The following is a 17,614-nucleotide window of genomic DNA, read 5'->3' on the forward strand; positions in this document are numbered from 1 at the left end:
ACTTTGCCAGAAGACGAAGCATTAAAACCAGGCGGAAGACGCATATAAACATTTTCACGAAGATCACCGTGAAGAAAAGCGTTATTCACATCAAGCTGATGAATTTCCCAGTTTTTCGCTACCGCCACAGATAAGAAAATTCGAACGCTGACCATTTTGGCAACAGGGGCGAATGTCTCTGTAAAATCAATACCCTCTTGCTGGTGATTACCAAGAACAACCAAGCGAGCTTTGTCGCGTTCGATAGTACCATCAGAATTGTACTTGGTCTTAAAAACCCATTGACAACCGATCGGTCGTATACCAGCAGGTAAATCAACGACATCGAACTAGAAAGGTAAGATAAATGTTGACGAGAAGGATGACCGAGGCGGCGATGAAGAAGCAAAGTAGAATCGACCAAGCTGCTATTGCTCAAAATCCGTTGTGTCACAGGCCGATAAAAATACACCCCGTTCAGCAACTCACCCAGTCCAATCGGCATCCTCGAATTGCGGTCCTGTAAAATACATAGCCGGTCAGTAAAAATAGCAACGCAGTCATGATCACGTATTAACTGACCAATAGAAATTAAGTTGCATTTTAATTGAGGAACATAAAGGACATCCCGAAGTACAAGAGAACCCAAGTCAACCGACCCACGCAATGTAGCCGTGGTTTGCATACCATCCGGAAGGCTGACAGGTGAAGGGTCAATGGAAATATGATTGGCTAGGAAGTCGAGGGAACCAGTCATATGATGGGATGCTCCACTATCGAGTAGCCAAGACGAATTGTTAGAATAAAACTTACCCGAGAGCTTGGATGAGGCAGAATTATTGTCTAACAGAGTAATAAGTTGCTGCATCTGCTCAGACGAGAGGCCAGGGACAGCGGAAGACGAGGAGGCGATGCAGGGTGTGTCGCCGTGGTCCTTGGCGCGTTAGCGATGGATGATGCTTGGTTGCTGTCCGCGACCAAAGGAAGAAGCACCACGACCTCTCGAATAGCGCCCACGACCTCTGCCACGGTTGGGATACCCAATACGCTGATAACAATGCTCATAATCATGACCCGGCTTGGTACAAAACGTACATGTAAGAGGTGCCGGAGCAGGGGCCTGAGGTGGCGTGGACGAGGATGAAGAAGCCTGGACAGCGAAGCTCATAGCTTCGGTTTTGTCATCACGATCACGAACAATAGATTTGTGTCGTTCCTCTTGAGTAGCCAAGGAGAAGGCTTTGTTAATAGTGGGAATAGGATCCATGCTCAGAATTTGGGTACGGAGAGTGTTGTATTTGTCATCATTGAGACCGAGAACAAAATCATGAACCTGTTCTTCCGCGGCTCTTGCACGTAATTTAGTAGCAAAAGAACAAGTACAACCACAAGTGACATCGACCGACCCATACAACTCATCCCATAAACCTTTGAACTTATTATAGTAGGACACGACAGATAGTTCTTTTTGACGAAAATTGTGATATTCTGACTTAAGCTGATTAATACGAGGACCGTTAGTAGTAGAATAACGTTCCTTGAGGTCATTCCATAATTCAGACGCAATATTATGAGAACCAATACTTGGTTGGATAGAAGAATCGACTGAATTAAAAATCCATGCGCAAATAATGGAGTTATTGGACTTCCATGCCGCGAATTCAGCCGATTTTTCATCCACCGGTTTAACAAAATTACCATTAACGAAACCAAACTTATTACGACTATCTAAACCGTTAATAATTGCCTTTATCCAAATCTCATAATTATCTCCAGTTAACAAATATTTAGTTAAAGAATTACTCGGTCCTTCAGACGGGTGCAAATAATAAATAGTAGAGGCGTCATGAATGAGTTGAAGCTTCTTACCATTACCGTTGCCGTTTCCGTTACCGTTAGTCATGAGGCCGAGTAGGAAGGAGAGGACTTACGTGAGCAAGCCGTGGAGACGAGATGGGAGATAGGTTTATTTGGCGTGTAAAAAAAAAATTGGATCGTTAAACCGTCGGCGTTGATACCATGAAGAATTTAGAAAAGAGAAGTTTTGATATTTCTGAATTGTGTTTTTACAAAGCCTAGGGTACAAGTATATATAGTAAACTAACTTGACGAGAAAGCTAAACGAGAATTAGGAAAATATATACAAAACCGAATATCCTAAAGATACGCAACTTGTACCACAAGGGAACTAAATATCCCGAAACTATATCTAATATTCTGAAAATATATCGTATATCGCAATATATATTCTCCGCCTCAGCTCCCTGACATTTAATTATTCCTATCCTTTTTCTCTCTCACCCCCACACGCAGGCTATGCCACCATGACCTCCGATCGCCGATGTCGGACCATCAATCATAGCCGGAAAACGCAGACAACCCCACTGCGACCACTTAATATACCAGCGATGTCGGCCTTCACCATAGCGGACCCTGTTCTTATTTCGTTTATCTCCTTCATGCTTGACATCATTGATTCATATCGCCGGAAGCACAAGACCTGCTCGCCAGAGAAATTAAATTTGTGACGGGAAATGGTCGGCATTGGTATGATCAATTGGAGCGCTTGTGATGGCTTTTTAGATGACCGGTAAGGTTATTAAATTAGGAATTCTGGCGGGTTGGATAATAAGGTAGTGGTTATTGCTGTTGGTGACGACTGGTGGTTGTCAGGTTGAATACAAGGAGTAGTGGGTGTGGTATTGTTGTGTTAGTGAAGGGGTGGGGTGGGGTTGGTCGTGCTATTTTATTGGATACATAAAATGTGTCACCAGATACATGAAGAAATACTACCAGATACACAAATTGACCAGTGTATCTGAATGTATAAATATGTGTATCTGGACTAAGTAGTATGTGTATCTAGGTAATGTAGGCTTCGAAATAAAAGTGTTTGTGGTTATTCAAGTGGCCAACGCATTGAGAGTGCCGATAGTGGTCTGCACAGTTAAAGCCGCTGTGGTCGGCGCATCTCCATCTTATTGTGGATTATAGTGACGGTGTTCGTTGTTAGCTTAATTAACTTATTTTCAGAAATTAACGAGCAAATCCTTGGATAATATTCGTATCGTCGTTAATTACTCTACTATATGCTTCTATACTTTCGTCATGTGGTCATCCCTTTTTTACTCTTCTAAGAGAAGCCTCGGAGTTCCATACCCATATCCCTGAGCAATTGTAATAAATCAAGGGTATGATCTAATTTTGTTTTTATTTTCAAGTTTGTGATGTTGAATCAAGAGATGAGACTGAGACAGACTGCTAGTGTTGCTAACAAGACGGAAATAGATGTTCTGGAAACATTTGAGGGCAGTGTAAAGAAGAGTACAACTTCTGATGAATCATCGAAGAGGATATTTTATATTTGTTTGGGTGTTCGTATGGTTAATTCGTTACTGGTGCAGATGTATTTTAACCCGGATTAACATTGGCAGTCCCTTGAAGTTGCACATCTTGTTTTTGGGTATGTAGCTTTGGTTACAAGTTTTGCTGAGTCTTGTGTGAGACGGTCTTGGACGCGAAACCAACCTAAAACTTAATTACTCCCCGGTTAACTATATGTTTTATGGTTGATCTCACATGTGAGTCCGTCTCATATATGTTTTTTGTTCGTTGCACTTTGTTGAGGGATGTTTACATTATTTAGCTTTTGGATTGCAGATATGGCCATCTTACGTGGGAATGGGAAAAAGGAATTTGTACCTACTTGCATCCTCTCTTGTTTGCTATTTTGTATAAAGTCCTAGCTTTTCTTCATCTTGATACCCCTTTGTTCATGGTAATGTTTCCTAGTTTACTATTTTCCTGTTATGTTGTTGTAGTAAGTCTAGTTCAGATAATAAGGGTCGATTTATGTTGTTTCAGATGAAGGCACCACGGCTGTTGCAGGCATTCTTTGCTGCAATATGCGATTTGTATCTGTATCGATATTCTGACATTATTTTCAGGAATCAGGTTGCATGTATCCTTGTTTCTTGTTTGCTCGAGGCTCATTTTGACTTATGTTGCAATGATTTAGATGCTGTTAATTCGTCCATAATAACATTTAAACTGAGTATTGCAATATTACCTGGTCCTCGGTACATGACCTGCTTTTGTTAGAAAACATAAAGAGGCTTGCTATGAGTTCCATACCCATATCCCTGAGCAACTGTAATTAACTTAGAATGTTTCATATTAGGTGTCAGGAGTAAATCTTAAATACTATTGATCTGGGCCACCCCAAGTTATTCAGCAGTGCTCTCATTGAGTTTTTGCATTTGATGAGAACTGTAAGTCACATTTTATCCTTCCAATCAACAAAGTCCAGAACAAACAAATTTCTGAAAGTCGAAACTGTGAACTAACAACTAATTTTCATTGAATAATTTGGTTAGGGATTACTGGTCAATCCACATTGTACATGAAATTTAGAGAAGCAGAAGGGAATGACCATGATCTGGAGCTGGTTACGACCTGGAATGTTGGGGGTGATGACTCTTTTCACCGAAATCATCTCCTAGAGAATTTGAGTAACAATTCTTTCTGCCTAGCCAAACAAACTTAGACCGTCTGACATGCAAGAAGTACAAGGATTTTGGTTTGTCTCATGCAAGACTCGCCAGTGTAGAGTTTGGAATTCTGAGGAATGGCCCACCTTGCTATTCGAACTACCTCTCGAAAGGACTAGTGTCATAGGAAAATAAAAAGAAGGGTAAAATAGATGCTTCAAGCTTCACATGTCTCAAAGGCGCTCACTATGGTAAGCATGACTCTGGTTATTGGCTTATGCGGACAAGCCATTGAAATACTTTTCTACCCACACCAATATGTTATATCAAAATTTGTCATTTGTGTTCCGAGGTTAATTGTTCAGGTTGGATGATTGTTCAGGCTATTCAATTATTATCAGCAAATCGTTGGATAATATTCAAGGTTGTCATTCTGTATATAATGCATTCCACTTTTGTTTAAGGACATTTTAGGCAGCTATTTCGTCGTCGGCTTCTTCACTGGGTGTTCTTTTCTGTCTGTTCTTCTAGAAGCAGTGATTCTTTGTCCGACCATGTGCACGGACAAAGCCGTAATTGTGCTAGACTAGTTGTTATTAAAGTTGTCCGATAAGGTGCAGTGATGAAAAGCACAATAAAGAACGAGTGCTAATAGTTGTGAGGGCCAAAGTATGAGCATCTCATTCTCATACGATAGCCTTTGCTTTTGTTACATGGAACTTCAACTATGTTAGATTACCGTGTGTTACCCTTTTCAATGGATAGGAGTACTTAATTCCATTGAATATGGTCTTCTTTTTATCCTATACTGTTTTCAAAGTGATTACCGATATATAACTACCATAGACGAGTTAGTTATATATCTCATATTACCTACCGGATACATTATTTACTATGAAAATACCCTTATTAGTTATTATTACTTCAGATACACATGGTATTGATACGGGATACACATTGTATTACTACCGGATACACAAATCGATTTGTGTATCCGGTAATAGTACCATGTGTATCTGGACACATTTTGTTAAATTTTTAGTTAAATTTACAATTTTTTTGTTGTTTCTTTATGGTGTTGATAATTGCATTACTAATACGTCCCCTGAAATTTTTTGTTGTTCTAAATAAAATTGTTGGTTCAGCTAGTGCTTGTAATGGGTTGTTTCTTTCTTATGTCGATGATTTGTAATCAGTAATAGAACCAGGGGGCTAGTAGGGGCATTCAGCCCTCTTAGACATTGAAAATTTGAAACTGTTAATTAAAATTTACGATGTTTTCTAATTCGCCTTATTGCATTATTAGTTTGTCCCCTGAAATCTTTTGTTGTTGTAACTAAAATCTTGGTTTCGCTAGTTTTTGTAATGGGTTGTGTTTGTTTGTGATTTTACAGTATTCAGTCGATGAAGTTGTTGCTGAAAAACTGAAGTTGGTTTGCTCAACCCATTGACATACCAGTATTGGATGAGTTTCTGGTTTTTTCTTTTGCTGTGGGTTTGCTTGATGAATGTTGTGCGCCGGAAATGAGGAATCATATAATCCTTTTTTTCTGATGTAAACTTGAGTGTTTCTGAGATAGAACTTGTTCTGAGGTAATAAATTGTAATAAACAGTGGAGTTTGACACTCGAATTGCTTTATCATATCAGCGCGTTTCTTCATGTTATCGTCGTAAACATAAAGGGAGTTTCTCGGACATAGTAACACCCTTCTTGGCTGAAGGTGGGAGGAAGACTCGACAAGGTTCTTCCTTGACTTGGATAGTATTGTGGTAGTGATAGTACCGGATTTTTGACTGTCGTGGCGTGTCTTGCCTGTGACATTTTCGGGCATGTGAACTCCTGTGGCGCGTGCTTTTCGAGCTTGGATTGCGTAATATCCTCAAAGGGTCTTGAAATCATTATAGATGCAATCAAACCCAAAACCAATCACTTTAGGACAGTATCTTTGAAATAGGCGCATTAACCAAGGAGTAAGGTTATCGATTGTAGAGTGGCCTGGCTGGATTCCACAAGCCAAAGTCCTAATTATACACTCTATTCTCGTTCCTTCGTAATGAATACATAGATTGTTGATGGTGACCATCACATCACTATCCATTCTAAATGTGTCGAACACTACTCCATCAGACGCGGAAAATGGTCCGGTTGTGAACAAATAGTCCCAGGACACTGGAGTTCCTGGAGTAAAGCAATGTAATGCTGATATTTGAATTGTTTTCTGTGAGTTTGATGATAATATAGGATTATAGGGTATTTAGAAACAATAGAATACATTGAATTTTCAGGGTAAAATGGAGTTTTGATTTTGCTATATCTACATTAATCTGTTCTTAATCTGCCAATACCAAGATTATTCTTATCTCAAATTGCATCTCTTTTTTTTTTTTATCAAATGTGCCACAAGGACCGTACAATATAAAGGGGCGCGTGGATTTGAACATGTGACTTATCGTTCATAATACATCCGCCTTAACCGCAATGCCAATTCACCTTTGGGATCTCAACTTTGCATTTACTTATTGGATAGTTTGAGACTTTGAATACCGAGCATTATCTTCAGCAAAGCCTGTTGTTTAATATGAGCCCTGAATTAGTCACAGTTTAACAGTCACGCTGAAATATCATGAGGACTGAGGATACATGCTACAAGATCAAAGCTACTGCAGAGATGATCAGCATGATGAAGCTAGAAGTCAGAGAGAAGAAACACACTTGGAGTACGAGAGCAACAAATACAAGCCGTTGTTGTATACTGTCACTGTCCTAAGCGTACTGATAATCCAAAATCTAGAACAAGTGCATTGGTTGGATGATTACTTGTTGGCACAGGAAATCAGTTATGTTTATAAACTGGATAAAGTCCTCTTAGCTGCACACACAGTCGACTCCTATGGAGAGTTAACCGGAACCTCACACTTATAAATGGATACATAATAAAATAAAAAAGCATCTTCATAGTTCATAAGCAAGTGTATGTATCTAACAACTTAAATGAGTGTATGACTAAGAAACTAGTCAATACAGTAGCTCCTATAGGAATGTATCTAGCAACTTAAATGAGTGTATCTAGCTAGTTAGAGGTATGTATCTAGCAAATTAAACAAGTGTATCTAGCTAGTTAGAGGTATGTAACTATGTATCTATCAAATTAAACAAGTGTATCTAGCTAGTTGGAGGTATGTATCTAGCAACTTAAAGAGTGTATCTAGCTAACTAGAGGTACGTATATAGTAATTTATAGGAGTGTATCTAGCTAGTTAGAGGTACGTATCTACAAACTTTAAAGAGTGTATCTAGCTAGTTAGAGGTATGTATCTAGAAACTTAAGAGAGTGTATCTAGCAAGCTAATGGTTTATACTTCCTCCATTCAACTCCAATCTACCATATTTCTATTTCCATCCATTCAACTCCATTCTACCACTTTCCTAAAAAAGCAAAGCAAATGACAATTCTATCCTAATTGCTTTATCTTATTTACAGAAAATGCCACTGGTTGGCCCACACTTAATTACACTCAAATCCTTCCCTTTTTCTAATCTGGCCCAATTAACACCCTAACCCAATCCACACTCACTAATCCTTCCCTCCAAATTTTACTAACCCAACCTACCTATACCCCTTAAATCGTTAAAAAAAAAATACCCAAACCAACCCACCTCATTCATTCCTCCATCAGCCCAACTACTCCTCCATAACTCTCTAGAATTTTCATTACTCCCTCATTCAATCCCCAGAAACCCTAAAGCCATCCTCTCTTTCTCTCTCCCTTATTCCGCCTCCTTCAATCCCTCAGAAACCCTAGATCTCCCTCATTCCGTTTTCATTTCTCTTCTTTAATCTCCCTCATTTCCTAAATTTTCTTCAACTATCTCCCTAATAAACATCATGAAACCTCCTCATCCAAACTGTGGTAATGATTGTATACACTGTGTCTTTTATCGTTATCGTGTTGGGTTAGTAGACGATGAAGGCGATGATGATTTTGATTAATCTGCTCCTGAATCGCCTCCTCCAACCCATATCGCTCCTGATTCGCTAGATCCTGATGATTTGGGGACTGTAGTTGAAGCGACGGAGTTCGATGACGGTAGTGTTTGCATGCCAAAGTCCCCTGAGAACGTCGCTCCTTCAAAGTTGCCTGAAACGCCTGAGAAAACCACTTTAATCGAAGTGGGTGGTGGATCTGGTGAGTCTGAGAGTCCTTGCACAAAGTATGCAAATCGGTATTTGAAGAGGATGGCTGATAGGCGTCCTATAAACGTTGCTCCTTCAAAGTCGCCTAAAACGCCTGAGAAAACGGCTTTAATCGAAGTGGGTGGTGGATCTGGTGAGTCTGAGAGTCCTTGCACAAAGTATGTAAATCAGTATTTGAAGAGGATGGGTGATAGGCGTCCTAAAAACACCTGATTTTATTTAAGCAGTAATTACTTCAAGGTTTTGGTATAGTTCCTCACCCCTTCACTTTTTGTGTATTTTTATTTTATTTATTCGTATATTACTGCTGGGTTAACTGCCGTTAGGAGAATTTTTGTATGAATTTTTGTATGCTTTTTTGTATGCTTTTTTCTATGAATTTTTCTGATAATGATTTTTGTATGCTGTTAACTGCTGTTAGGAGAATTTTTGTATGCTTTTTTCTATGAATATTACTGCTGGGTTAACTGCTTTGGTTTGTCTGATAATGATTTGGTTTCTCTGATAATTTTTCTGATAATGATTCAATGCTCTGGTTTTTCTATGACCCTTTTCGTCTGTCTGAAACTGAAATGAAAAACTTGAACTGAAACTGAACTGTTTGGTCTGTCTGGTTTGTCTGCACTGTTAATGAAACTGAACTGTTAATGTTTGCCTGAACTTTTATGGTCTGTCTGAAACTGAAATGAAAAACTTGAACTGAAAAACTTGAATAAAAAATGAATGAAACTGAACTTAAAGTTTTTCAGCAATTAAAATTGTTTGGTCTGTCTAGTAATTAAAATTGAACTTTTAATGAAACTGACCTGTTAATGTTTGCCTGAACCGTTATCCTCTGAACTTTTATGGTCTGTCTGAAACTGAAATGAAAAACTTGAACTGAAAAACTTGAATAAAACTTGAAAAACTGAAATGAAAAACTGCTGTCTAGTTTGTCTGCACTGTTAATGAAACTGAACTGTCTGGTTTGCCTGCACTGTTAATGAGACTTGAACTCAAAAACTTAAATGAAACTGAACTGGTTTAGTTTGTCTGCTCAATGATGAAAATCCTTAATGGTTTGAGAGCTTTTAGGTTATTGCTAGAGTTAAATGTTAAGTGGCCACTATGTTTAAGTAAACAAGCCACCACATGGTCTACCAATGAATGAGAGTGTGTGCCTTTCCATTTCAAATATAGTTATTGATTCTCTATGATGACTATTCCTTAATGGTTTGAGAGCTAAGTTTCTTGTTGCCTTAATCAATTCTGTTTTGTATAGAATGTGGGGTAATATCCGTATAATACCCTATAAAATTAGGACTATAACGCAAATTTTATATGCAATTTATTGTCATAAACGAAAAACAACAATGAAACGATAAAGATTAAGAATCAACCTCGGGTCCTTTGTAGTGCGGCGTAAAAATGAAAATCAACAGAGATTTCCTCCTAATCGTTGCACCCAAGACCATCTGAGACTATGCCCTTGTGCTAGAATTACTCTCTAATTGACTTGCAATATTGAGAGAGTTGTTATGTGAGTTTTTCCGATGTGAGATCTAAATTTTTGAGAGGCAATGTTCTCAAAACCCTAATGATTTTTCAAATGAATAACAATTAGGTTACAAAAGAGAGAGAGCTCTCTTTTGTTTGCTTGGTTCGGCCAAACCGAGTAGAAGAGGAGGAAATGGGCTTTCATTTTCTCCTTATTTTAACTCGTGGTCCGATGCTAAAATGTATATGACGCGGTCTTTATTATAAATCGTCATCGGTTATCGGTTATTAAAACATCAACTAATGACACGGATTAGTTGAATTATTAATACATGTCCGACAAAGACAATATTGTATAATTAATTCAATATACATTAATTAAATATAATCGTTTATATTTAATTTACGAATTAACTGTTTAATTTGCCTTAGCCCATTTTATTTAACCCGTATTAAATAAAATATCTCAACATCGCATTTTTGACTAATAACTCGGACTAACTGCTTAGTCAATTTTCTGGCATCAACATGACTGTATTTTCATACCGTCACATCTCTCAAACGTATCCTATAGGTGTGACTTTTAGGGACCAGTTGATCACCGCCATCTGTATGACAATAACGTCAAACTTATCTAGCAAGCCAACCGTTATTGATAAACGTGGACCAACTGATTATGATACAAAAGTATACCCTTTGATCCTTTTAGAGATTTATAAGTCCTTGCACTAACTGTAAAGGACACCATCCCCAACATAGAAAGCATGGTCTATCTTCATTGTGTGTGTGTAGGAGGCTTTTTTACATTACAAAACTCAATGATGAGGCCATTTAGAGCCTGAGAGTTTTGTGCTTAATGATGATGCTTTGAGAGCAAGTGCTTGTATGGTGTAGTTGAATGGAGGAAGTATATGTATAGGTATCTGGCCATTAAATTAAAGTATTTAAGCCACCACATGGTATACAAATGAATGGGTGTGTGTGTTCATCTATTTCAATTACAGTTTGAGAACTCTGTGATGACTGTTCCATAATGGTTTGAGAGCTTTATTTATTGTTGCCTTTCTCATTACTGTGTTTGTTTGATGATTATGGTCTACCTTCATTATGTAATGCATGTAGGAGGCTTGAATACTTGACACAACTCAGTGATGAGGCCACACTATGCCTGAGAGTTGATGGTCTATCTTCATTGCATTTTCCTGATTTGTGTTGCTAATGTTTCAATTGAACATTAAACTGAACTTGAAATTGCATTCTGAACTGAACTTCAAATTTAACATTGCATTTGTCATTTCATTTCAAACAAAACATTACATTCAAAAGTAAATTGAAGTTTAATGTTCATATGAAACATCAGTTTCAAATAAACATTAAACTAAACATTACATATCTTCAATTGACAATGCATACCACTCTATAATCCTAAAAACTTAACCTTCAACATTGTACCCTAGTTCCTCCATTAGGTTTTCAAGTCCTTCTGTCTTCCCTAATGACTGCATATATTCAATGCATTCTCTTACCAAGTCTTCATTGACTACTAAATTCCTTGGTAACATTCCAATAGCAGCTAGATGACCCTTCCCCATGTGTGGGAGTGCAAAATCATTATGCCCCTTACGCATCATAATTTCAATCATGACTGCTTGTAATGATAAGAATATGTTGTTGAGTTTGGTAGGACTGTAATCTACGAATGCTTGCATAACTTCATTAACTAGTTCATCAACTGTTTTGTATGCACTAGATGATTGAAATGACTGTAATGCCTTGAAATATCCAAGATCATTACGTTTAAATCTGAGAGTTTGGGGTTGGAAAACTAATTCAATGTGAAAACCATCCGAGTTTGCGCACCATAAAGTCAGGGTCGTTATTCTTGATATGTGACCTTGCATTGTCTTGTTGAATGTAAATATGCTTGCTTAAACAGTCTGGCCACACACTCTTAATTGCTGGTATAACTTGATTAATTAGACAATCTTTGACAACCTGTTTTGTGATTGAGTCAATGGGCTTAGTTTCCATTGTCCCCCTTGGCCTTTGTTATCTTGTTCCTTCTTCTGTTTGGTACTTCATGTTTAAATGGAAACATGCCAATTTTACCATCAAATATTAACTCCCCATCTGCTCCATATATTGGCCTACTAACTGCACACATGAACATGACCTTTGTAAGAAACCTTTTTGACTGGCAGCTCTTATATGGAGGCTCCTCCCCTTCCACAATATACACCTTTTCATTGTCTGAGGTTATGAAAAACCACTTCTCATCCATGTGGATAGTGTTGCTCATCTCATCAAATATTATTTCAGTGAATGGGATTGAATTTAGATCAAGAAATTCTTGCACTTGTGCTCTAACCACCAATGACTTTAGTGAATGCAGTAGCCTTTGTTCTTTGTGTAAGTCACTGAGTTTGGGATGTAATGGAGTTGAATGATGCTTAAGTAAACCTTCATTCACCCATGATTGGACTGTTCCAACTGAAACTCCACAATTTTTAGAAACCCTCTCTATGGTGTTTCTTTTAGAACTGTGTAGTGACTTGATATGCTCAATGTCTGGTAGTATCCTTTTCCTATTTTTATTGCCTATTTTTCCACTTTTGACATCAAGTTTATCTCCTACTAACCTGGGTTTTTTTGCAAGTTTCCACATGTTTGAGATGCTTTTATCACTCAACCCAAACCTTTCTGCTGCCTCTCTGATAGCACCAAATGGCAGCTTCCCATCATTACTTTTTTGAAGAAGGTAGATGGCAACTTCAGCCCTCAAATCCTCCGTCATACACTTGTGCACCATGGCTGTGAAGATGTAGTTTTCTGAAGATGGTTGTGTAATTTGTAGAACTAAAGCCGTGTAATTTTTTTTATAACTTCAGCACTGTTTTTTTTTTTTAGATTCTTGTAATTTATGGACTTGTAAAGTTTATTTTTGTTTCTTTGTTATTGAATGAGCAGCTTAAGTAAGTTGAGAACCAACATGGAATGTATTATCCAAATTAATTTGAAATGACATTTTTGGGGGAAATTAAGTCTCACTTGTTTTGGTGGGGTTTTTAAAGTATTGAAATATTTGGTGAAATTTTTGGTGGGAAATTTAGAGCCTAATTAGTGAACTAAAGCAGATTACTTTATGGACAAATTTTTCTTTCATCCCATTTCTCATTGTACTTTTAACATTTCTTTATAAATTCCTTAAAACTTGTGCAAAGTGTACTATGGTAGTTTGGAGTTGAATGGAGGAAGTATCTAGCAACTTAACGGGATCAAATTCTTATTGGATATGAATGACATTCGTTCTAGAGTTAATGAGATAAAATTGACATTCGTTTGTAATAAAATGAATGTTTTGCCTCGGCCATTTATATTGCATGTGATATAATGTAATGTTTGTGAAGCTTAACCAAATGCCAAAACCTTTTCATCTACCACTACACTACCACGAATCTGCCTCCTCGCCACCCAACTTCGGATTGTCAAAATAAAATAGATGCAGAGATAAATCTTCTGAGTCTGCCTCCTCGCCACCCAAAATAGATGCAGAGATATAAAGTATATTTATTTTGATGGTGGTAACGGTGTTCTCGGCGTAAATCTAGGTAGCTGGATTGTCGAGATGTGTATCCGGAGTGTCGAGTTGTGTATCTGGTTGTTGAATGCAGATGTTCCATTAAACTACCACGAATCTGCCTCCTTGCCACCCAACTCCGGCTGACCGTCACCGCCATCAAAACAACCAGTCAATTCACATCGGCAAAGGAAGACATTTTTTGACTAGAAATCTTCCAAACAGGCTATTAATACCATTAGTTTTCGAAATCATCACTCACCTATACGACCACCACATTACCGCAGAAATAAAATTCGAGATATAAATCTCACAACTATAAAGATGACAAATGCCAAAACCCCACCGAGATCTCAAATTTGTTGCTCAACCTCTGTTACTAGTCAAAGAAACTCGATTGAAGTTAAGAGATTAATTCAACGCACTGTAGATCTTTGTCAGCCACCACGCCTGGGATTTCAGTATGGTAGTCTTAGTGGTTTTCGCCTGTGACTGTTGCTCCTTGTGAAAGAAATGGTTCATCGGGTCGGAGTGTGAGTGAGGTTGGATATGAGGAGAGGAACAAACAAATCACCGGCGTTTTAGGCCGGTGTTATCGGTGCTGGGGGATGGGGGATGAGGGGTGGTGGACGGAGTTGTGCGATGGGTAGGAGAGAGGGTAAGAGGAAGTTAGTATGTGGGGCTACTGATTGACGTGAGTGTACATGGGAGGAGAGAATGATTCATGCGTTGTTTTGAAATCTAATCAAGGCCTTTCATTTGACATAATCTTATGGTTTTTATTGAGTTAAATGTACGGATCCCGATTCTCTCTCTCTCTCTCTCTCTCTCTCTCTCTATATATATATATATATATATATATATATATATATATATATATATATATATATATATATATATATATATCCCTCCATACTGACCAATGGTAACACTTACCTAATACGGCCGTACCACACCAATGGTAACATTCCTTATTTGGCCCACAACATTACCAATTTATCCTTATACATATTTGATATTTACACAAAATGTCATTAGATACCCCACCTACCAACCCACAATTAAACTCACAATTACATACCCCACCTATTTTTTTTCCTCTTTACCCTTGCTTTTACCTTTTTTTCATAAAAATCCCATTTTTTACCATGTTACCATTGGTTTGGTATGGAGGGAGTATATATATGCACACATATATATACTAATAAGATCAAATGAGTCCTCCTCTTAAATGTGAGTCCATAAGTCCCATTATGGGCCTTTGGATCTTGAAAATGGAGGGCTAAGATGAGAACCAAAAAATTAAGGTTAATACTCTAATTTTGCCATCTTCCTTTAATATTCTCATTAACTACATTAATCTTCCTCATCTTTCATTCATTATCTCATTATCACATCTCCTCATTCTCTCTCTAGATCTCACTTCTTCATATTCTCCCAAAAAAAAAACAAGAAAAAAAAACCCAAAAAATCCAAATAAATCATTACTCATCTATTCCTCATTCACCATCAACCTACCACCACCCACCGGAAACCACCACATTCGCCAACCGTCGCCGTCGCTCACCGCCGCCTCCAACACCGCCACGCCGTCAATTTTTTTTTTTTTTGATGTTTTAATTTTAATCTTGGTGTTGTTTTTATTATTTTTTTTTTCTCAAATAACGTCTTGCTATAGAATATTGTTTTAAATTTGTGATTTTTTTTATTTTAATCTTTGATCTACTAAAATAGATCAATTTTCATTGACCTTTTTTTTTTCATTTCCGTTTTTTTTATCAATTTTGATGTTTTAGTCTTTTGTTTTCCGATTATTGGCATTCTTACGAATTATAGTTTGATTTTAGTACCAAATTTGTTTTCTGGTTACTTAAAATTTTGTCTTGGTATTGTGTGATTTAGAATCTATTAAAATTACTTTTTCTATTAAAATCACACTTTTTCCGTTAAAATTACACTTTTTTCTGTTAAAATTACACTTTTTTCCGGCTAAAATTACATTTTTTTTCGTTAAAATTACACTTTTTTCCCTTATAATTACACTTTTTTTCCGGCTAAAATTACACTTTTTTCTGTTAAAATTACACTTTTTTCCGTTAAAATTACACTTTTTTTCTGTTAAAGTTACTCTTGTCTTCATTAAAGTTACATTTATCTCTATTATTAAAGTTACACTTATCTCTACTAAGGTTACCATCTCAATGACTAAAGTTACGCTTTTGGACTAAAGTTAGACGAATTTGGACTGAAATTACACAAATTTGGACTAAAATTACACAATTTGGACTAACTAATGGAGTTATTTGTAATTTACACAATTTGGACTAAAGATACACAAATTTGGACTATAGTTATACAATTTGGACTAAAATTACATTTTTATGGACTAAAATTACACTTCCGTGGACTAATATACACTTTTGTAGACTAAAGTTACACATTTGTGGATTAAAGTTACACATTTGTGGACTAAAATTACACTTTTTTAGACTAAAATTACACTTTTATGGACTAAAATTAAACTCATAAAATGATAAAAGATATACACTATCAATGTACTAAAGTTACACTTTTGTGGTTAATGATTGAAATTGCACAATATCAATGACTCAAAATAAATGAATTGTGTAACTTTATACGAAATTTAGTCATAAATAGTGTAATTTTTAGTCCAAATTTAGTCGTAAATAGTGTATTTTTAGTCCAAATTATGTAATTTCAGTTCACAATTGTGTAATTTTAGTCAAAATTGTGTAATTCTAGTCCAAATTGTGTAACTTTAGTCCAAATTGTATAACTTTAGTCAAAATTTTACCTTTAGTCCAAATTATGTAATTTCAGTCCAAATTGGTGTAATTTTAGTCCAAATTATGTAATTTCAGTCCATTAGTCAGTCTAACTAGTCCAAATTAGTTAGTCCAAATTAATGTAACTTTAGTCCAAGAGTATAACTTTAGTCATTGTGAGGATAACCTTTAATAGGAAAAAGTGTAATTTTAACGAAAAAAAGTGTAATTTTAACAGGAAAAAGTGTAATTTTAACGAAAAAAAGTGTAGTTTTAACAGAAAAAAAGTATAACTTTAACGAAAAAAGGGTAATTTTAACGAAAAAAAGTATAATTTTAACAAAAAAAAATGTAATTTTAACAAAAAAAAAAGTGTAATTTTAACAGAAAAAAAGTGTAATTTTAACAAAAAAAAAGTGAAATTTTAACTGATATTAACAAGGCGAGATTTGTAAAATCTGAAAAAATATATTCCGTATAACCTAGCAAAAAAATATACAACATCCACAACATTAATATGTAATTACAAAAATAAAAAACCAAGATAAACACCAACAATATAAAAAAATGAAAAAAAAAAAAAAAAAAAACTGAAAAAAAAAAATCTGGAAAAAAACCAAAATAAAACCTAGCAAAAACCAAAATAAAACCCAAAACACCGAAATAAAAACCAAAATACCAAATCTAAAATATACTCTCTTCGTTCAACTCCACTTCGCATGTTTGCTTTTTGCACGGGTATTAAGGATCGGATTAAAAAAAAAAAAACTATAAAAAGTACATAGGGTCATAGGGAAAGAGAATGGTGGGGTTAAAAATGTTAAAAAATTATAAAGGTGGGGTTTTATGGTGGATTAGTGTGGGTATGAATGACATTTTTTGTAAATATGGAGTGTGAATAAGGATAGAATGGTCTTTTTCTTGGCCCAAAAAGGAAACATGTAAAGTGGAGTTGACTGGACGAAAAAGGAATACATGTAAAGTGGAGTTGAATGGAGGGAGTAGTATAGCACACACAACATTGAAATAATAAAAAACCAAAATGAAAACCAAGAATACTAGATCTAAAATAATAAAAAACCGAAATAAAAAGTAGATGAAAATAAATG

The 17,614-nt window shown here is 36.3% G+C and overlaps 2 protein-coding genes and 1 long non-coding RNA gene across 3 annotated transcripts; 1 reads left to right on the plus strand and 2 right to left on the minus strand.

Annotated features, from left to right (window-relative positions):
- Positions 1–922: 922 nt before the first annotated feature.
- LOC141629285 (uncharacterized) lies at positions 923–1,882 on the minus strand. The gene has a single exon (XM_074442310.1). It carries the CDS (start codon positions 1,880–1,882, stop codon positions 923–925), a length of 960 nt encoding a protein of 319 aa, XP_074298411.1.
- A 331-nt stretch (positions 1,883–2,213) lies between these two features.
- Positions 2,214–6,130, plus strand: LOC141626702 (uncharacterized). The gene is made up of 6 exons (XR_012536295.1): positions 2,214–3,442; positions 3,640–3,757; positions 3,844–3,933; positions 4,160–4,250; positions 4,356–4,720; positions 5,864–6,130. It is a non-coding gene; the product is annotated as an uncharacterized LOC141626702 (long non-coding RNA).
- A 6,032-nt stretch (positions 6,131–12,162) lies between these two features.
- On the minus strand, positions 12,163–12,951 carry LOC141629286 (uncharacterized). The gene has a single exon (XM_074442311.1). It carries the CDS (start codon positions 12,949–12,951, stop codon positions 12,163–12,165), a length of 789 nt encoding a protein of 262 aa, XP_074298412.1.
- Between the last annotated feature and the right edge of the window lie 4,663 nt (positions 12,952–17,614).

Source organism: Silene latifolia, chromosome Y, assembly GCF_048544455.1.
Source record: "Silene latifolia isolate original U9 population chromosome Y, ASM4854445v1, whole genome shotgun sequence".
In the NCBI taxonomy this organism is placed as follows: Eukaryota; Viridiplantae; Streptophyta; class Magnoliopsida; order Caryophyllales; family Caryophyllaceae; genus Silene; species Silene latifolia.

Coding starts and splice junctions, on each gene's coding strand:
- LOC141629285 (XM_074442310.1), bottom strand. CDS start 1,882: ATGACTAACGGTAACGGAAACGGCAACGGTAATGGTAAGAAGCTTCAA.
- LOC141629286 (XM_074442311.1), bottom strand. CDS start 12,951: ATGGTGCACAAGTGTATGACGGAGGATTTGAGGGCTGAAGTTGCCATC.